General features: G+C 39.7%; 1 protein-coding gene across 2 annotated transcripts in view; it reads right to left on the bottom strand.

Moving 5' to 3' along the window:
• The window catches only part of Elp2 (elongator acetyltransferase complex subunit 2), a 77,476-nt gene that overhangs the window by 36,913 nt on the left and 18,358 nt on the right, over positions 1 to 22,205 (bottom strand). The window contains exons 3-11 of one of the 2 annotated variants that reach the window (XM_004666780.2): positions 20,146 to 20,216; positions 14,803 to 14,959; positions 13,991 to 14,068; positions 10,948 to 11,012; positions 9,356 to 9,422; positions 8,824 to 8,961; positions 7,229 to 7,324; positions 5,711 to 5,811; positions 5,397 to 5,528 (exon numbers count right to left, since the gene is read on the bottom strand). In XM_004666780.2, coding sequence (XP_004666837.2) covers positions 5,397 to 5,528; positions 5,711 to 5,811; positions 7,229 to 7,324; positions 8,824 to 8,961; positions 9,356 to 9,422; positions 10,948 to 11,012; positions 13,991 to 14,068; positions 14,803 to 14,959; positions 20,146 to 20,216 — 905 coding nt within the window. The remainder of the gene's footprint in view (positions 1 to 5,396; positions 5,529 to 5,710; positions 5,812 to 7,228; positions 7,325 to 8,823; positions 8,962 to 9,355; positions 9,423 to 10,947; positions 11,013 to 13,990; positions 14,069 to 14,802; positions 14,960 to 20,145; positions 20,217 to 22,205) is intronic. The other variant, XM_045135255.1, reaches the window with a different exon arrangement.

The raw sequence follows: 22,205 nt of genomic DNA on the forward strand, positions 1-22,205 counted from the left end.
CCAAAACAAAACAAAAACAAAACCCTGTAAGTTGAGAATAGGTTGATAAAAGCAAAGTCTAATGAACACAATACACACACACACACACACACACATATTCACTTATTTCCTTTATTTTTATTTATTTGTTTGTTTGTTTGTTGTTTTGACACCTGGACTCTTGTGACCAAGGCTGGCCTTGAATTCCTGACCTTCCTACCTCTTCCACCCACATGCTGGGATTACAGGTATGTACTACTGTTTTGCTCAATAATTAAAATGAGTTATATTACTTTTGGTCAAAATAAAGTGTGACAAAGAACTGGTACTAGTTTCCTCTGACATAAACACGGTTCTAAAGTAAGCTCACACCTTCTGACCAACAGATAGCACTTTTGAGCTATTACTATAAACTTACATAGTAAGCATCTTATTGTTTATAAAACTCACCCTTGATCACAAAAATAAATTGAACAAAAAAGAAGCACCACTCTGGTATGGGATACTGATGGAAGAATATGTGTGTACTGGGTTCAAGGTATACTAGAAATCTGCTTTCTGTTCAATTTTTTTTTCTTCAGCTAATACTGCTCTGAAAAATAAACTCCAGGCTAGAGAAAAGCATGAAGAACTGAGTTCAGATCCCTGGTACCCATGTAAAATACAGTGGAGATTTATTTTTCTTTAATTTGGACTTCTGGTTAAAATGGCAGCATAGGAACCATCCCAAAGCAGCTTAGGGGAGAAAAAGCCAAAAAAAAAAAGAAAGAAAGAAAGAAAAACCAGCTTAATATACTCTTCTACTAAAAAGTGAGGGTATATAAGAAATTACCAACTGCAGCAGTGAAGTAGGAGAGATCCAGAGCATCTAGAGACCACACTGGCAGCAGTGGCAACACCAGATCTGCAGGGCCACAGCTGCAAGGCTCATCAGCCTGAGGCCCTGAGCCACAGAAAAAGCCGAGAGGGGGGATTATCCACTCACACCAGAGCTCCTTGCAAACTCAAGAAACTTGAAGGGGGAACAGCAGGGAAGAACTGAGAAGCAGCTCATGAGGAAGACAATCAACAGTACCAGCAGGAAAACATCAGCCACTATCCACAGCCTCCCCTCCCCAACACCAGTGCAAGCCCCAGAGACCTGGGGAAGGGAGCTCACAGCACCCAGCACCTGTGATCAGAGCAACAATCAAGCAACCCAGCACACCAACTTGAACCCACAGTGCAACAAAGAGGGACCCAGCAGCGCAGCATAACTGACACCAAAATCATCCCCAAAGTAACTGGTATTACACCAGGTCACTACCCGCCAAATAAGCCTGGTATATAGGCTTGAACCAGAAGTGGTAATTGCACCTTCCATATCAGGATAAATTATATGTTAAATCTGATGGATGGTCAGAACTGCCATTCTTTTTTTTTTTTTTTAATTTTTTGTTTATTTATTTGAGAGCGACAGACACAGAGAGAAAGAAAGACAGAGGGAGAGAGAGAATGGGCGCGCCAGGGCTTCCAGCCTCTGCCAACAAACTCCAGACGCGTGCGCCCCCTTGTGCATCTGGCTAACGTGGGACCTGGGGAACCGAGCCTTGAACCGGGGTCCTCAGGCTTCACAGGCAAGCGCTTAACCGCTAAGCCATCTCTCCAGCCCAGAACTGCCATTCTTAAATAAGCTATACATTGGCTTATCATTTGTTGCTTCCTGATTTATAGTACTTTTGTTTCCTCTTCTGTTTTCATTAGGGAAGCGTCTCACTTGGCCACAAGCTGACTTGGAACCCTCAACAGACCAGATATCTTAGCCTCCTAGTTGATAGGATTAAAGGTGTGGGGCAACATCCATCCTTATGGACTGTGACTTTGTTAGAGCATCTAGTTGTCATAACACCTACTCTTGCATAAATTTTCTGTACTATTTTTCATTGAATGTGTACATTCTTTAGTTAAATTTTAGAATCTGCCTGTATTTTGTTCCACTCAGCCTACTTGAATACTCTCATAGCAGGCAAACCCAACATCAAGGGTCACTTTTGTAGATACTCTGAGAGTCTTTTAAGAGCCACACCTAGCACCTTAAGCTCCTACTCTGAAGATACATAACATCAAATTGATTGCTACATCTAGTAATACCGCAGCTAATTAGAAAATCCAAGCATTAAATTAATCCAAGATAAAAATATATACATTATAACACAAGAAACACAAAAAATCAAGATAACATAAATCTACCAAAAAGTATCAATGCATCAGAAGTGACTTCCAGTGAGAATGATTTAGAGGAAATATCTGAGAAAGATTTCAAAAGAATAATTATAAATGTGCTCAAAGAAGTCAAAGAGAAAATCAAAGGAATCAAAGAGGAAATAAAAGGAATCAAAGAAGACACAGGAAACCAATTTCATGAAATAAAGAGGTTAATACAACACATAAAGAGGAAATAGAAATAATAAAGAAAAACCAGTCAGAATTACTAGCAATGAAGAACACAGTCAATGAAATAAAAAATTCTATAGAGGGCTGGAGAAATAACTTAGCAGTTAAATGCTTGCCTATGAAGCCTAGGGACTCTAGTTCAAGGCTTGATTCCCCAGGACACACGTTACCCACATGCAAAAGGAGGTACATGCATCCAGAGTTCATTTGTAGTGGCTGGAGGCCCTGGCATGCCCAGTCTCTTTCTCTCTCTCTCCCCCACTCTATCTACCTCTTTCTCTCTCTGTCAAACTCAAATAAACAAACAGGAAGATAAAAAAAAAAACCAAAAAACCTCACTAGTACAATGGATGAAGGAGAGGACAGAATATCTAAACTAGAAGACCAGAAGGCAGATCTAATACAGTCCAACAAAGAAAAAGACAAACTAATAGGACAGTATGAATGGGAATTTCAAGATAATTTGGATGCTATGAAAAGATTATAAACATAAGAATTCAGGGTATTGTAGGAGGAGAAGAATTTCACTCCAAAGGCATAGTAGGCATTTTCAATAAAATCACAGAAGAAAACTTCCCCCAAATTGGGAAAAGAGATGCCAGTGAAGATACAGGAATCCTTTAGAACACCAAACACACAAAACCTGAAAAGAACTTCTCCTCACCATATTATAATTAAACTACCAAATAGACAAACCAAAGAAAATACACTGAAAGCAGTTAGAAAGAAAAATCAAGTTACCTACATATGCAAGCACAACAGGATCACAGCAGATTACTCAACAAAAACTTTAAAAGCCAAAAGGGCTTGGAGTAATGTATTCCAAGTCCTGAAAGATAACAAATGTGAACCAAGATTACTTTATCCTGCAAAGCTATCCATTCAAATAGACAGAGAAATAAGGACATTCCATGACAAAAGCAGGCTAAAGGAATATTTGAAGGCAAAACCAGCTCTACAGAAAATACTTGAAAGAATCCTCCATGCTTAGGAGAAAGAAAAGCACACATATAAGGAACCTGGAAAAAACAAACCATACTCAAATACTAGTTAATACAAGAGAGCAAAGGTAAAATCAGAAGAATTTTTTTTAAATGACAAAAATAAATACATACATTTCAATAATATCTCTTAATATCAATGGCCTCAATGACCCAACCAAAAGACATAGGTTTTCACAATGGGTTAAACAGCAAGATCGATCCTTCAATTTGTTGCCACCAAGAAACCCATCTTTCTACAAAGGATGGACACTATCTTACGAAGAAAGGTTGGAAAACAGTATTTCAAGCACATAGGCCTAGAAAGCAAGCAGGGGTTGCTATCCTAATATCTGACAAGGTAGACTTCAATCCAACATTAGTTAGGAAAGATAAGGAAGGTGACTTCATATTGATTACAGGTACACTCCAACAGGAGGACATTACAATCCTAAATATATATGCACCTAAAATGGGGGCTCCCAACTTCATCAAACAAATGCTATTAGAACTAAGGTGACAGATTAACCAAACACAGTTGTAGTGGGTGACTTCAACACCCCACTCTCATCAATTGACAGGTCATCCTGGCAGAAAATAAACAGAGAGGCATCTGGATTAAATGGCATCATAGAACAACAAACACACAGAGGATGAACTCAGAGAAGCACTCCCATTCACAATTGCATTAGAAAAAAAATAAAGTACCTTGGAATAAACCTAACTTAAGAAGTGAATGATCTCTACAATGAAAACTTTAAAACACTCAAGCGAGAAATTGCAGAAGGCACTAGGCAATGCAAAGACATCCTTTGTTCTTGGATCAGAAGAATCACTATTGTGAAAATGGCAATCTTACCAAAAGCAATCTACACATTTAATGCAATCCCCATCAAGATTCCTATGGCATTCTTCACAGAAAGAGAAAAAACAATCCAAAAATTCATTTGGAAGCACAAAAAAACCCCTTTGAATATCTAGAACAATTTTGAACAACAAAAATAAGGCTGGTGGTATCACCATACCTGATTTTAACCTATACTACAGAGCCACAGTAATAAAAACAGCATGGTACTGGCACAAAAGCAGACATGTAGATCAATGGAACAGAATAGAGGACCTAGATTTAAGTCCAGGTAGCTTTAGCCACATGATATTTGACAAAAATGCCAAGAATACCATTGGAGAAAAGACAGCCTCTTCAGCAAATGGTGCTGGGAAAAGTGGATATGTATCTGTAGAAGGATGAAAATAGATCCTTGTCTCTCTCCATGCACAAGAATTAAGTCCAAATGGATTAAAGACCTTAATATCAGACCTGAAACTCTGAAACTGCTAGAGGAAAAAGTAGGGGAAACCCTTCAACATACTGGTCTTGGCAAAGACTTTCTGATTATAACCCCAATTGCTCAAGCAATAAAACCATAGATTAACTGCTGGGACCTCATGAAATGACAAAGGTTTTGTACAGCAAAGGATACTGTGAATAAAGGAAAGAGGCAACCTCCAGAATGGGAAAAATATCTTTGCCAACTATAAATCTGATAGAGGATTAATATCTAGGATATACAAAGAACTCAAAAAATTAAATAATAAATCAAACAAGCCAATTAAAATGGGCTCTGGAACTAAATAGAGAGTTCTCAAAAGAAGAAATACAGAGGGCATATCAACATCCAAAAAAAAAGTTCTACATCCCTATTCATTAGGGAAATGCAGATATACTATGCTCACCAAAATGCCCAGTAAGCACTTCTTTCAATGTTCATACCCATATACTAATGCTACTCTCACTTTTGGTAAGAGAAGCTTTTCTTTTCAGATGGTAGTCACCTTGGGATGACTCAGAAGGCATCATGGTGCTGAGAAGAATTTTCTAACCTAGTACATGTACCATATAATGTCTTGGAAGTAGTGATATCCCCTTCAACATCTGTGCCTACTGTGTTTCTGTGTAATGCAATAAAACATCATTTAGCTGGGAATGGGAAGGGCTTTTCTTACTGGGTTAACTGCATTCTGCTTCCAAAGGTGCAGTGCACCATGAAAGGCATGAGCAACGATCATGGAGCCATCTTCACTGAACTGGCAGTCATAAAATCCAAGGGTATTTCCACCTACTTCACCTACGCGAACCTACACAAGAATAGACAGAAAACAATTTTCCATCAATAGGGCCATTTCTCACAATGGAAGTGGATTCCAAATGCATACATTTAATGTACACACAGTGAAAATTTACAGCTCTAGGAATACAGACTTGGGGTTTGTATACTTAAAAAGTCCAACTGTCTGTTCCTTAAACATTCACATTTTACCTGTTCTAACCAAACTCCTGACTCTTCATCGGGAGCCCAGAGGATCATGGTTTTGTCCATGGAGGCAGAAAGCAATCTCATTGGCTGCTGAAGAACACCGTCTAAAGAAGGAAACACTAGTGCCTTTAAGTGATCCACAATGTCTGTAGATTGCCAGGACAAAACAACAGGGGTACTGAAAGAAGTCACTGTCACAACAGCAAAATATACATTTTTTTTTTAGCACCTCCTTAGTGCTGGAATTAGAGGCATGCACCACCATTCCTGGCAAGATCTTCCTTGGTTTAGAATGAATGTTGAGCTGCTAACAAAATTCATGCAGCTAGCAGGCTCTGAGGTGCACAGACAGTGAAGGAGAATCTTTGTTAAGTGACAATATAGCACTTGGAGGGGTGTGGGCTAGAAAGGAAGCTGTGGGCAAGGCCACATGTACCAGAGTTAGCCCCAAAGAACAAAGAGTAATAATAACAATGAGGATGAAGAAACTGGCAAATGTAGCAAGATGTACGAGCTGAATGCTGGTTTATCTGAGCAATAATTATTGTTATTCCTGGGGCGGGGGTGGGGAGATACCTTCCTCACTCTACACCAGCACTAGCTTGGGCAGGATAAATGCAGGTTATGAGCGAAACAGAGAGTTTCTTTATAATAAGAAAGATGTCTCAGTATCACCAACCTCTTATCATTAAAGCTGAAATAAAGACTCCAGGGAAGTTCGCTTGAAAGTTACTTTTTTGGGGGGCGAGAGGGGAGTAAAAGTTACTTTTTTAAAAACCTTTAAACTGGGCTGGAGAGATGGCTTAGTGGTTAAATACTTGCCTGAGAAGCCTAAGAACCCTGGTTCGAGGCTCAATTCCCCAGGTCCCACGTTAGCCAGATGCACAAGGGGGCGCACGCATCTGGAGTTCGTTTGCAGTGGCTGGAGGCCCTGGCACGCCCATTCTCTGTCTCTCTCTATCTGCCTCTTTCTCTCTCTCTGTCTGTCACTCTCAAATAAATAAATAAAAATATTTAGGGCTGGAGAGATGGCTTAGCGGTTAAGCGCTTGCCTATGAAGCCTAAGGACCCCGGTTCGAGGCTCGGTTCCCCAGGTCCCACGTTAGCCAGATGCACAAGGGGGCGCACACGTCTGGAGTTCGTTTGCAGAGGCTGGAAGCCCTGGCACACACATTCTCTCTCTCCCCCTCTATCTGTCTTTCTCTCTGTGTCTGTCACTCTCAAATAAATAAATAAATAAAATTATTTAAAAAAAAAAACTTTAAACTACATAGTAAGTTTTAGAAACAATGCAACTGGTGTTGTATTTTCAACATCATTGTAGGACTCAAGTCTTCCCACAGGAGTACATTTCAATGCAGTGGAGTGCCCTACACACTAGGAGTGCATTCTAATAATCTTAACTTGAAAACGTCTAACGTATTTCTAATCACACTAAAAACAAAACTTTCCACTTCAGCTGGTCAGCTTACAATACCACGAAGTTTAAAGAAACGGAGGCTCTGCATGTATTTCCCTTACCTTTGTGAAAGGAAGGCTGCCAGTGAGCTGCGTTTACCCAGTTCTCGTGTCCAGCTAGCACGGTCTCCAGAATAACCGCGCACGTTACCTCAGTGCCTACAACAAAAGTAACGATGTTCCATCTCACAGAACTTGTCTCAGACCATCTGCATAAAGTCAGCCATGTAATTACGTCAGACGCAACTAAGCAGTTAAGACACTTGACTGTGAAGCTTAAGGGCCCAGGTATAATTTGCTAAAAATGCATTAGGTGACCCATGTGTCTGGAGTTTGTTTGTAGTGCCTGGAGGCCCTGGTGTGCCTATTCTCTCTATTTGCCTCTCTCTCTCTCAAAACACTTAAAAATACTAAAAAAAAAAAAAAAAAAAAAAAAATTAAACTAAGAAAATTAGAACAAAATCTAGCAGTCCAGGCCCCCAACACCTCAGCAGTGAAGCAGACCAAAAATGAACCCAACATGGCTCAGGGAAATCTTGTGGAAGAGGGGGCAGAAAGAATGTCAGAGTCACATGTTGGGTCATGATTTGCAGAGACATTTAGCATACCAATAACTGGGGGCTAACTCCACAATGCACAACCCATTTACATCAACAAGGAGGGTCTAATGGGAGGGCGTAGATCACAGATGAGCCTAAATAATGGTACCAAACTGCCTGTATTCACTGAAATGAAAACTAATAAATTAAATTAAAAAAAAAAAAATCTAGCAGTCCAGACTTAACAAAAAGAACATGCATCCAAAATTTCATCAACCTCACCCACTGTTCAACATTATGAGAAAAAGTTCTGAAAATGATTTTTCCCTTTATTTTCCTAAGTGGTCATAAATAAAAGAATGTTTTATTATTTAAGAATTTTCTAAACAGCTGTTACAGTACATTTAATAAAGCAAAATTATGCATAATATATGTACATTGACACACCACTTGTACAACTTTTGTTTTTTATGAATCAGTTCAAAAACTAGGGCTAGGGTATAGCTGAATGGTAAAGTACTGGCCTTATATGTGCAAGGCCTGGGTTCAGTTTCCAACAATATAAAAGAAAAAATACAGGACTGGAGAGATAGCTCAGTGGTTAAAGGTGCTTACTTGCAAAGCCTGATGGCCTAGGTTCAATTCTCCAGTACCTATGTAAAGCCAGATACACAAAGTGGCACATGCATTTGGAGTTTGTTTACAGGGACAGGAGGCCCTGGCATGCCTATACTCACTCTCTCTTCTGTCAGTCTGCCCCTCTCTCAAGTAAATAAATAAAAATATTTAAAAATAAATAATTAGAGCTGGGCATGGTGGCACATGCCTTTAATCCCAGCACTCGGGAGGCAGAGGTAGGAGGATTGCCATGAGTTCAAGACCATCCTGAGACTACATAGTGAATTCCAGGTCAACCTGGGCTAAAGTGAGACACTACCTTGAAAACTTACCTCCCTCCCAAAAATTTGACTTGCCTTCACATAAAAATAAAACTCAAAGCAAAACATGATAGTAACTTACTGTTGGGAAGGAAACTGAGACATCTGTAACACCACTCTCCACAGAGATGTATGAGCAAAGAAATAAATGAAGCCACCAGAACCACACACTATTACTCACTTCCATTTTGTGTGGTGAAGGTATTTTCTTTCAGTCTTATGTCATCATCCTGAGTCTCTGAAGATGCTGACTTCATACGCAGCCTCCATATTCTTATCAGGCAATCCTGTGAACAACTTGCTAGGAGAAGATCTCTACCTAATTAAAAAACAGACTATATTACTTTTCAAAACGTTACATTTAGATACAACATTATTTCTTCTACAATGTGTATTTCTAGAGTTAGAAAATTGGACTTGCCCTTCATTCATCTAACCTGCAGTCATTTTGATAACATGACAAATAAACATACGATTCTAGTTTTCATATAACACTCAGCTAGTCTACTCAGTTCAATAAACACTTTCTCAAGAACAATTGCATGTCAACACAACAGCTGGTGTCAAAATTATCAACCTGCTTCATCTCTTTCCAGGACAATATACAATGTAACACAAAGAAAACGCAAAAACTAAAACACAAGAGACTGCTTTTGTAAAAGTTACATGAACTTGCCCCCATCAAGTGCACTTTAGCAAAATTCCATACTAACCAAAGGTTGCCCATTCCACGCCTCTTATCCAGTCCTCATGTCCACAGAGAACAAGCACTTTCTGAAACTAAGAAAATAACAAAAATCATCAGGCCTGCTAAAAGAATTCACACTGATATGTCAGTGACTTTATTTGGTCTCAGCCAGTCATGGCTACATCACTTCTGCAGAAAGCACTATTTGATTAAACAGGATAAAGCACTCATATATCTTAATCATTCACTGAGCAACTGTGAGTAGATAATACCTGCAAGTCTCATGTAAGGTCAATGTTTATGAGATAGATTACATGCTATGAATATAGTACAGAGAAAAGCTGGGTAGATGGACTTGAACCCACCAGTTTTAAATTTCTTACAGAATAAAAGGAAACAAGCATCCTCATTAAATAATTAAGCTTAGAATTAACCAACTCTAGGGTCTAGAGAGATGGCTCAGCAGATAAAGGTCTTTGCTTGCAAAGCGTGCTGGCCCAGTTTCAACTCCCATCCATCCATGTAAAGCCCAGTGGACATTCATTTGGAGCACCAAGAGACTCTGACTCACTCAAACACATGTGCAAAAGAAAAAAAAAAATAACAAAGTCCATTTCTGGACTTTCTCTCCTTTAGCCATTTGACATGTAGGTACACTTTGGAAGAACACTACCAGAGGGTGCCTCACTTATAGGTATGACATACTCATTAAAAAAAATTTAAGTTATTTTATTTTTATTTATTTATGAGACAAGGGGTGGGGGAGGGAGGGAAAGAGAGAGAATGGGCACACCAGAGCCTCTAGCCACTGCAAATAAACTTCAGAAGCATGTACCACCATGTCAATCTGGCTTACATGGATTCTGGGGAATTGAAAGTGGGTCTTTAGGCTTAGCAGTCAAGTGTCTCAATCGCTAAGCCATCTCTCTAGCCCTCATTTAAAATTTTTAAGGAAATAAAAACAACTTCCTTCTCTCCTTCCTCCATGTAATAATAGCTTCCCGTAACAATTCAGGTTGGTGGCCAAGGCTGCAGATACAAGGTGTGCAAACAGGGACACATCTAACAAGGGACAAAAAGATTCCTCAATTGGATCATTTTGAGTTCAACACAGCATTACTAAAATTATTTCCTTGAAAGATACTTTAAAATTTAAAATTCTTCTTAAAAATATTTTTATTTGAGAGAGTGAATGGGTGTTACAGAGCCTCTAGCCACTGCAAACGAACTCCAAATGCAAGTGCCACCATGTACATCTGGCTTATGTGGATCCTGGGGAATCAAACCTGGGTCCTTAGGTTTTGTAGATAAGTGCCTTAACAGCTAAGCCATTTCTCCAGCCCTAAAAAACTATTTTTGAGAGGAGAGAGAGAGAGAGAAAGAATGGGTATAACAGGCCTCTAACCACTGCAAGACAAACCCCAGATGCATGTACCAATTTGTGCATCTGGCTTTACATGGGCACTGGGGACCCAGGCCATCAAGCTTTGCAAGCAAGAGCCTTTAGCCAACCCCCCAGCCCTATTGCTAAAGTTCTATAATATAGAAATAGTTTGTATTAAGAGATGGCATTAAATAGAACCTAATTCTAGTTTGTTGATAAACATCATTAATTACCTGATCATCTTGTTGAACAAATAAGTGAATTTTGCAGTCATCATCACCACACGCTAATACTGGTACTGGGAAGAAATAAAACAGGCAATGTTGTAAAAACCACCATAACTATGATCTCCTATATAATTCCTAACTTCTGTTCTCCACACGAGGACCAAACAAACTGAAAATGCTCAAAGTCTGAAGAAATAAAATCAACACTTTAAAATGTCCTACTCAGTGGTTATTGGCAAATAACTATCAATGAAGTGAGAAAATTAGCATCACCATTCTACATTAATATGATAAAAAGTTCACTGAAAAAGAAACCCAGGAACCCTTCAACATATTGGTCTTGGCAAAGACTTTCTGAATACAACCCCAATTGCTCAGGCAATAAAACCAAGATCAATCACTGGGACCTCATGAAATTACAAAGATTTTGCACTGCAAAGGACACAGTGAAAAAAGCAAAGAGGCAACCTACAGAATGGGAAAAAATCTTCGCCAGCTATATATCTGATAGAGGATTAATATCTAGGATATACAAAGAACTCAAAAAGTTAAATAATAAGGAATCAAACAAGCCAATCAAAAAATGGGCTATGGAGCTAAATAGAGCATTCTCAAAGGAAGAAATACGAATGGCATATAAGCATCTAAAAAAATGTTCTACGTCACTAGCCATCAGGGAAATGCAGATTAAAACTACATTGAGATTCCATCTCACTCCTGTCAGATTGGCCACCATCATGAAAACAAATGATCATAAATGTTGGCGGGGATGTGGAAAAAAAGGAACCCTTCTGCACTGCTGGTGGGAATGCAATCTGGTCCAGCCATTGTGGAAAACAGTGTGGAGGTTCCTAAAACAGCTAGAGATTGATCTACCATATGACCCAGCTATAGCACTCCTAGGCATATATCCAAAAGACTCATCACATTTCCTTAGAAGTATGTGCTCAACCATGTTTATTGCTGCTCAATTTATAATAGCTGAGAAACGGAACCAGCCTAGATGTCCATCAACAGATGAGTGGATAATGAAGATGTGGCATATTTATACAATGGAGTTCTACTCAGGGGTAAAAAAAATGAAGTTATGAAATTTGCAGAAAAATGGATGGACCTGGAAAGTATTATACTAAGTGATGTAACCCAGACCCAGAAAGCCAAGCACCACATGTTCTCTCTCATATGTGGATCCTAGCTACAGATGACTGGGCTTCTGCGTGAGAATGAAAATACTTAGTAGCAGAGACCAGTAAGTTAAAAAGGAGACATAAAGGGTAGAGAAAGGAAGGGAGGAGGGTACTTAATAGGTTGATATTGTATATATGTAATTACAATGATTGTAATGGGGAGGTAATATAATGGAGAATGGAATTTTAAATGGGAAAGTGTGGGGGTGGGGAGGGAGGGAATTACCATGGGATATATTTTATAATCATGGAAAATGTTAATAAAAATTAAAAAAATAAAAAATAAATAAATAAATAAATAAAATTAAAAAAAAAAAAAAAGAAACCCAGAATCTAGCAGGGTGCCTTTTTTATCACCCCTGCCAAAGACTGCTATGGAAAATGGTTAGCCCACCCCAATGCTACCCTAACCCATCATTACAGGTCATTGCACAAAAATCTACAGGTATGTTTGTTTATTTCAAGAACTTTACATTTTATTTAAGAATGAACTGAATGTGCAAATGAGTTAGAAAATTATAAGATTAAATGTGCAGCTAAAAAGCTCAGAAAGGTGACTAAAATGAGCTTTCTAAAAAACTCATTACCAAAGGATAGCCTTAATGACTTAGAACAAGATACAAGAAGGCATTTTTCTATGATTAGATATTCTTTGAGGTCTTCTCTCTCTTTTTTTAAATATATTTTATTTTTTTGACAGAAAGAGGGAGAGAGAGAGAGAGAGAATGGGCGCATCAGGGCCTCCAGCTGCTGCTAATGTACTCCAGACACATGTGCCACCTTGTGCATCTGGCGCCTACATAAGGCCTGGGGAATCAAACCTGGGTCTTTTGGCTTTGCAAGCAAGCACCTTAACCAACCACTAAGCCATCCCTCTAGCCCCCAAAGGTCTTCTCTCTTTAAGTCAATGATTTACCACAGGCACTCTGGTCACCTGACTTCAATGTAGATGGGAAGAAATGATATTTTGCTATGAAACATAAATACTCGCAAGCTCTCTTCCTAAGGAATCCTTGCACAAAACAGAAGTGTGGCATGGACCATGGAGTCACAGCTCCTGCTACTGCTACTCTCCCCATTGGGTCCACCCTGCAGATAAGGGAGGAGTCAGAGAACAAATGCTGCCTCACATCAACTGTCATCTTGTGAAGGATGAAGACATCAGGGTCAGAGGTAAACCGTCATCTTGCAGGATGTGAAGAAGCTGTCATAGCAGGAGAAACATCTTAGCACCCTTCCAATTTATCCCAGATTGTCACCTTTCAAAGAATTACTTTCGCCAAACTAGATCTACAACATACTTCATGAACAGCAATATTGGTCTTGAGTATACAGTAAATCACTTAAATTCTCAGCTTCCAAAATTCCTAATAGCATCCCTTAACTTTGTGATATACAGTTAGGTGATTAGACTATTGTAATAAAAGTTCTATTTTCTGGGCTGTAGAGAAGGCTCAGCAGTTAAAGGCACTTGCTTGCAAAGCCTGGAAGCCTGGATTCAATTCCCCAGTACCCACATAAGGATGCAGAGAGTGGTAGCATGCATCTGTAGTTTGCTTATAGCAGCAAAACGTCCTGGCACACCCATTCTCTCACCTCCCCTCCTCTCTCTAATAAGTCAGGGAATGCAGGGACTGCAGGTGTGTACCACCCTGGATTTTATCATTTCATGAGAGCTTTAGATGCAGGGCTGGGGGTGTAGCTCAATAGCAGAAAGCTATCCAGCATGTAGGATACCCAATATCACAAACAAACAAATATCTAGACACAAAAATAATGCCTAAAACATTTCTTCAAGGTTTGGTGAAATAGAGATATTTAAATATGCTATTTCTTTAACATATACGTAGCATGATACTCACCATCAGTGTTGGGCAAAAAAGATAAGCAGACAGTAAGAACGAACCCATTCCCGAAGTTCAAGGTCTGAAGGCATGTTACTAAAAAATAACAAAAACCCATAAACAACTTTCACCGAGCTTACCTATCTAGAAAAGCTGGGTGGCATCATCCTAGCTCTAGGTATAAGCAGGGAGATAGGATAAATCAATCCCAACCCCCTTTGACCATGTGACATTAAATAGACAAGCATTAACAAGGTTACAGGGAACAGTTCATACGAAAAGGCTCAAGAGGGATTTACACAGTCTAATTTAGGGATCCTTTTTTTTTTTCTTGAGGTAGGGTTTCACTGTAGCCCAGGCTGACTTGGAATTCACACTGTAGTCTCAAGGTGGTCTCAAACTCATGGTGTTCCTTATACCTGTTCTCCCAAGTGCTGGGATTAAAGGCGTGTGACACCACACCTGACTAGCTCAGGGATGTTTTTTAAAAGCATGAAAGAAACACATTCAGATTAATATTGTAACATTTCTTAAAATTGCTTAAAATGTTGAAAAAAATTGTATTTATGTTCTTATTGGTATCCATTTCATAAATGTCATCTCATTTTCTTGGATTATAATGCCTCCAAGCCTACTCTATTAGTTATTTTCTCATTGTTGGGAACAAATATGTGACCAGAAGCAAATCAAGGAAGGGAAGGGTTTTAGCAGCAGGAGCTGAGAGGTAGCTTGTCCCTTTGCAAGGCAGGAAGCAGAAGGAGAACCAGTAGGGCCAAGCTATACAACCTTAAGGCTCGCCCCTCATGTCCCATTGAAACTGTAACACCTACCTTGTGACCCCTTTTTAGACCAGAGACGAACAGTAGAATCTGCAGCTGCAGAAGTTATCAGTGTATGCAATGCTCCATCCGATGGCCTGCTCTGGTAAACAGCGTGTACTGCATACACAGGTCCTTCATGGCCTTTGAGACGGACTGCTTTTAAAACCTGAATCAGGAACAATGCCAACAGTGCTATGATTAAAAAAAAAAATTGGAATTACAGAGTTGGGTGTGGTGGCTCACACCTGTAACCCTAGCACATGAGGCAGGAGGACTGCTATGACTTCAGGCCAGCTTGAGCTACTGAGACTCAACTTAATAAAAAAAATCAGGAAGCTGGGTGTGGTGGTGCACACCTTTAATCCCAACACTTGGGAGGCAGAGGTAGGAGGATCACTGTGAGTTCGAGGACAGCCTGAGAATAGAGTGAATTCCAGGTCAGCCTGTGCTAGTGTGAGACTCTATCTCAAAATAATAATAATAATAATCAGCGCTGGAGAAATGACTCAGCAGTTGAGGTGTTTGCCTGTGAAACCTAAGAACCCCGGTTCGATTCCCCAGGACCTACGTAAGCCAGATGCACAAGGGGCCGCATGTGTCTGGAGTTCATTTGCAGCAGATGGAGGCCCTGGCGCAACCAATCTCTCTATCAGATAAATAAATAAAATATTAAAAAATAATAGTAATCGGGAAGCTGAGTGTGGTGGCACACGCCTTTAATCCCAGCACTCGGGAGGCAGAGGTAGGAGGATTACCATGAGTTCAAGGCCACCCAGAGACTACATAGTGAATTCCAGGTCAGCGTGAGCTAAAGCAAGACCCTACCTTGCAAAACCAAAACATAAAAATAATAATAATAATAATAATCAGAGCTGGGCAGATGGCTTAGCGGTTAAATGCACTTGTTTGTAAAGCCAGCTATCCTGGGTTCAGTTCCCTGATACTCACATAAAGCCAGATGCATAAAGTGGCCCATGTATCTGGAGTTCATTTACAGCAGCAAGCAGGCCATTCTCTCTCTGTGCTTACAAATAAACAGAATTTTTTTTTAAATCAGTTTTACTTGTTTGTTCTTTTCTGGACTCACAGAATTACAATAAAAATGCTGCCTGACCCCCCAAAAGACAGGTCCTATAAGTTACAGACAATGTAAACTTTTAAGAGGCCTATCTGACCACATTTAAGGAAAACACTTGTACAACAAACAAATAATATTAAAACACAAATGAAGAAGGATCTATACTACATACTGTTTAGGGTGAAAAATTATGATTTTTTCATAGAGGTGATTAAATAAATCTTAGGAGACATGGACCAAGCCAGTAAAAAGGATAATGTAGGCAATGTATGCATACTGCCATGTAAAGATGTCCTGACATTGGCATTTTTAAAGACAATTTTGCAGACTGGTCCTTCTTTTGGATAGGTCTGATGTTTCTTCATGAGTTGATGGCACATATTCTGACAGCATTACTACCTAAGAGTCACAAGTCAGTTTATCCAAATTTTAGTTACTTCAAGCTTGTCATCTTAGTAAAGGTGGTATTGGCCAGCCAGGCTTTTCTCACTGTGAAGTTAGTTTTTCTTAGATAATATCTGAGCAAACTTTGGAGCTGAATGAACAATGGATCCTCTGTCAAACTTTACCACTTTTGCTACTGGCTTATCAAGTATAGCTACAAAGGGAAAAATGCAACAGGGAAATGGGAAATCCCACTTGCAGTCTATCTGCAGGTCCCACAACATTCCTATGGCATCCTTTCCACAGACATCCACTTAGGTCTTTTTCTTCCTCAGTGACCAAACGTAGGACCTGATACATATTAGGCAGGTACTGAGAAGTTAGTGCTGGGCACTCAACTGTCACTACTTCTCAGCACTGTGTTAAGTTCTGAGTCACCCCAGTGTTCATCACCATTTGCAAAGAGAAGCTCCCTAACTAAAATTGAGAGCAACACTAATTGTATGTGCATAAACATAAATATTTAGAGGGAAAATTTGATGGGCACAATATCTCCATCTAGCCAAACAACAGTGATAGTTTCCTCCCAGGACTTATGACCTCCCCAGCCATAGGCTTTTAATTTTCTTTTTTCTTTTCTTTTTTAAAATTTTTTTTGTTTATTTATATTTATTTATTTGAGAGTGGCAGACAGAGAAAGAGGCAGACAAGTAGCGAGAGAGAGAATGGCACGCCAGAGCCTCCAGCCACTGCAAACAAACTCCAGACGCATGCGGCCCCTTGTGCATCTGATTAATGTGGGGCCTGGGGAATCAAGTCTTGAACCGGGGTCCTTAGGCTTCACAGGCAAGCGCTTAACCGCTAAGCCAACTCTCCAGACCCTTTCTTTTCTTTTTTGATCAGTTTTCAAGCAAGCACCTTTAACCACTGAACCATCTCCCCAGAGCCTTGATTAGGTTTTTAGTAGAGGCCCGAATTTCCTCCTATAGGGTGGGCCTCAAATCCAATCAGAGAGCAGCTGGTTATCCTCCTAACTGACATGCCTCGATTGCACCAGTGGCACATCTTGCCTGGCTGACCCTTGCCCTCTGTTGTTCACATGACAAGACGGCAATTGATAATTGATTCCACATCTTCTTTCCTACTAGCCTGGATTTTTTTCTCTGTAATAATACCTTTCTCCCATGCACCTAAGACAGAGCCCCATCATTTTAATCACTTGTTTTCCTGCCCATCATATCCTCATTTCTTTAGCAACCAATCTTTCAATGCCCAAAGCATTCCTTCAAAACCGTATCCTCTATCCTTTCTTTGTATTTTTTCCTAACTTAACACAATGCTCTCAAAGTACTCTTTGGCATTCATATTCCTTTCCTTAGAAATCCTCACTGATTTTCAAATGTCTGATAAGAATTCCTCCCCCCTGCCCACATGGAACTAGGGATTGAACCCAGGGCCTCAAGCATGCTAGACAAGTGCTCCAGTAAACAAGATTCCAAGCTCAAGAACAAAAACATTTTTAAGTCTTGCTGTAGAACCCTGGACTTGAACTCACAATCTTCCAACCTTAGCCTCTGAGTGCTGAGATAACAGGTTTGCAGCAGCCCACCCCGCCTAAGAATAACCACCTTTTTAAAAATTGTATGTGTTTTTGCAGGTGTGTGTACATGTGTGAGCATGTGAATATGGAGGCCACAAGATAATCTCAGGTGCTGTCCTCAACAACACTGTCCATCTCTTTTGAGATAGTCTCTCACTGGACTGGAGTTCACCAATCAGGCTTGGCTAGTTAGAGATCCTCCTACATCCACCTCCCCAGTGCTGTGATTATACCACATCCAGCATTACTGTGTAAGTTCTGGAGATTCTGTCATGCTTACAAGGTAAGCATTTTACCAACTGGACATCTTTCCAGCACCTTTAAAAACAAATTCTGGTTTTTGTTTGTTTGTTTGTTTTGTTTGCTGAGGTAGGGTCTCACTTTAGCCCAGGCTGACCTGGAATTCACTATGTAGGCTCAGGGTGGCCTCAAACTCATGGCGATCCTTCTTCCTCTGCCTCTCAAGTGCTGGGATTAAAGGTGTGCACCACCATGCTGGGCCGATAACAAATTCTTGCTCTTCCTGTTAGTGGCCTGAAGTGACCTGTGAAAATGGTTTGCTACTCTCTTGACCCAGAAAACCCCACAAAATCATGCAAATCAAGGGGTTCAAATCTTCGTGTTCACTTTAAGAACACCCATGAGACTGCTCAGGCCATCAAGAGCATGCATATCCGAAAAGCCAACAAGTATCTGAAAGATGTCATTTTAAAGAAGCAGTGTGTGCTATTCCGGCGATACAATGGTGGAATTGGTAGGTATGCCCAGGCTAAACAGTGGGGCTGGACACAGGGTCAATGGCCCAAAAAGACTGCTGAATTTCTGCTGCACATGCTTAAAAAGGCAGAGAATAATGCTGAATGTAAGGGTTTAGACATGGATGATCTGGTCAGTGAGCATGTCCAGGTGAACCAAGCACCCACGATGGGCCTTACAGATGTACTTACAGAGCCCATGGTCGGATTAACCTTGCATGAGCTCTCCCTGCCACACTAAGTTGACCCTCACTGAAAAGGAACAGAGTGTTCCTAAACCAGAAGAGGAGGTTCCACAGAACAAAGATATTCCAGAAAAAAACTGAAGAAACAAAAACTTATGGCACAGGAGTAAATTCAGCATGAAAATAAATGGAAATAAAAGTTAAAAAAAATTTTTTTTAATAGTTTTATTGCCAAGCGTTGTGGTACATGCCTTTAATCCCAGTACTCAGGAGGCAGAGGTAGGAGGATTGCCATTGAGTTTGAGGCGACCCTGAGACTCCATAGTGAATTCTAGGTCAGCTTGGGCTACAATGAGACTCTACCACAAAAAAAAAAAAAACCAAAATTATTTATTTATTTATTTGCAAGCGGGGGGGTGGGGGGGGTTAATGGGCATGCCCAGGACCTCATGCCTTTGCAAAAGAACTTCATTACACAAGCGCCACTTTGTGTATCTGGCTTTACTTGGGTTCTGGGGGATCAAAACCTGGGCAGTCAGGCTTTGCAAGTAATTGCCTTTAACTGCTAAGCCATCTCTCCAGTCCCAAGAACAAATTCTTAAAGCCAGTATTCAGAGGTCCACGTGGTCTTTTTCCTAGTTTAACCTCTCCAATATCACTGCTCACGATGTATCATATGGTTGTAAGTCTACACAGTTCTATGTCATGGGAGTAGCTGCTCTATTAACACAACAGTTCTTACTATCACTGAAAACAGAATAACTCACATAAGAATAGCTTGAAAATTACTCCAGAATAAAAGGGAATTCAGAGATGACTGACAGCACACAAATATGGAGAAAGCAGAAGAGTACAGGGCCTATGAATCACAGAAATTAGGGAATCTAAGCTGAATGTGGTTGTCACACAATTAAATTCCCATCCCTGGGTTCACAGCTAGCATGGGCTATAATGTGATTGCTTCAAAATAATGATTAAAAAATAAGATAAGTATTGGGTTAAAACCCAAGAAAGAAGCTAAAAGTTTCTGGGCCATTGATTTAAAAAAAGGTAAATTGTTTAAGTAATAGATATTCAAAATTAAGAGAACTTCGTAAAGAAAAAAAAAAAAAGAAGAAGAAATGAGGCTTAAAAACCTGAAAAATCAATATAAAGCATTTCTTTTTAAAAATATTTAATTAATTTGTTTATTTAAGAGAGAGAAAAAAGAGAGAGAGAGAATAGGCATACCATGGCATCTGGCCATTGCAAATGAACTCCAGATGCATGTACCACTTTGTGCAGATGGCTTACATGGGTCCTGAGGAATCAAACCCAGGTAAAAGGCATTTCTTATAAACATCCACCCACCTGATCATTGTCAATTTCCCAGTGAATCACTTGATTGTCAGATCCTCCAGAAACTAATTCAGTGGAAGGGGCTGAAAAAATTACAGTTCATGTTAAATACTATGTTTGAGGCTGGGTTGTCATTTTTATAACTGTCTTGGTATTTTATCACCATTATTTATTACTTTTATATACAGAATGAGCTGCATGCATTTATAGAGCTGTAACAGGATATCTTTAGTGTGCCTTGTTTTTAACTGAATAAGAAGGAAAGCATGAATCAATAAAACTGATTAAAAAGGTAAAAAAATTTGCATTTCAAAAAATGTTGTTACTCAATTCATTCTTTTCTTATTTAGGTTAGCATGCACAGTAATGGATTTCATCATGCTATCTTCACACATATACATGTCATTATACTTTGTTCTCATTCATTCCCCACTGTCCTAACCTTGGCCCCTTCCTCTCCTCCAGCTGGTTCCCTTTCTTCCCCCAATTATTGCCTCTTTTTGCTTTCCTATTACATGTATTCTATTGCCCTTTCTATTTCTGGCCTCCCTTAAGATCTCTTTCTCCTCTCTCATGATCTACTTTAGTTCCTGACCAATAAACACACACACACACACACACACACACACACACACACACACACTACACGTACATGCATATGACATTACTTTTTTTTATTATTTGAGAGAGAGAGAGAAAGATGCAGAGAAAGGGAAAGAGAAAGAATGGACATGCCAGGCAGGATCCTCAATCATTGCACACAAACCGCAGGTGCATGCCCCAATTTATGCATCAGGCTTATGTGGGTCTTGGAGAATTGAACCTGGGTTCCTTGGGTTTGCAGGCAAGCACCTTAACCACTAAGCCATCTCTCCAACACTAAAATTTTAAATCTCGGTTCCACATATGAAAGAAAATATGTAGTACTGATCTGACTGGTTTATTTATAATGATTTGCAGTAACATTCATTTTCCTGCAAGCGTCATGATTTCATTTTTCTTTATGGCTACATAAAATTCCACTGTGCACATGTCTCTTTTTATTTATTCAGAATTCAGAGTGTTCAACACTATACCATGAAACCCAGTCATTTATTTATTACTTCATGCACTGATGGTTGGTTCCATTTCCTGGCTATCCTGGTATAATGAAGCTATAAAACAGTCATGAATGAGTATTACTTTTTGGTTTTTCGAGGTAGGGTCTCACTCTGGTCCAGGCTGACCTGGAATTAACTATGTAGTCTCAGGGTGGCCTCGAACTCATGGTGATCCTCCTACCTCTGCCTCCTGAGGGCTGGGATTAAAGGTGTGCGCCATCACGCCCAGCAATGAACAAGTATTTCTGGTGGTATGCTGACTTAAGAGTACTCTGATCAGAGCTAGTTCGGTTGAACATCTATTTGTCCCTTAAGCTCAGGCTGTGGTTGAGGATCAGGTGACTGAGGTCTGAGTTCTGTCATCAGTCATGAATGAGGGTTGAGGCTCTGAAAAGCAGTGACCACTATTGCTTTAATGAGGCTCCCTGACTTATAGGAATAAGGGTCCTTTCAGGAATACACTAAAGAACTTCTTTTAAATAAGTGCAGAAACATAGGAAAAACATATTAAACTATAGTAGGGAATTTATGAATTTCTTCACAGCTGTGAATATTTTTCTGGGTCCACTGGACATAGGAATACTACTGAAAAGTTTTACACTTGAATTGTGTTTTAAAGACCTGTTTGTTCAGTGAATATTATAGTAGAACCAAAATGTCCATTCCAAAATGTCTTCTCTCTGATCACAAAGAACAAATATCAGTATCTCTTATGATGGTGAAAAATGGAGTTAATTTATGAAAATAAACTTTTCACAATATTTGAAAAAAAAAAAAAAAAACAGAGACATGTGTGGTGGCACACGCCTTTAATTCCAGCACTCTGGAGACAGGTAGGAGGATCACCATGAGTTTGAGGACAGCCTGAGACTATACAGTGGATTCCAGGTCAGCCTGAGCTAGAGAAAGGCCCTACCTCAAAAAACTTAAAAAAAAACAAAACAACACAACAACAACAACAAAAAAAACAGG

This window comes from Jaculus jaculus, chromosome 15, assembly GCF_020740685.1.
Source record: "Jaculus jaculus isolate mJacJac1 chromosome 15, mJacJac1.mat.Y.cur, whole genome shotgun sequence".
NCBI lineage: Eukaryota > Metazoa > Chordata > Mammalia > Rodentia > Dipodidae > Jaculus > Jaculus jaculus.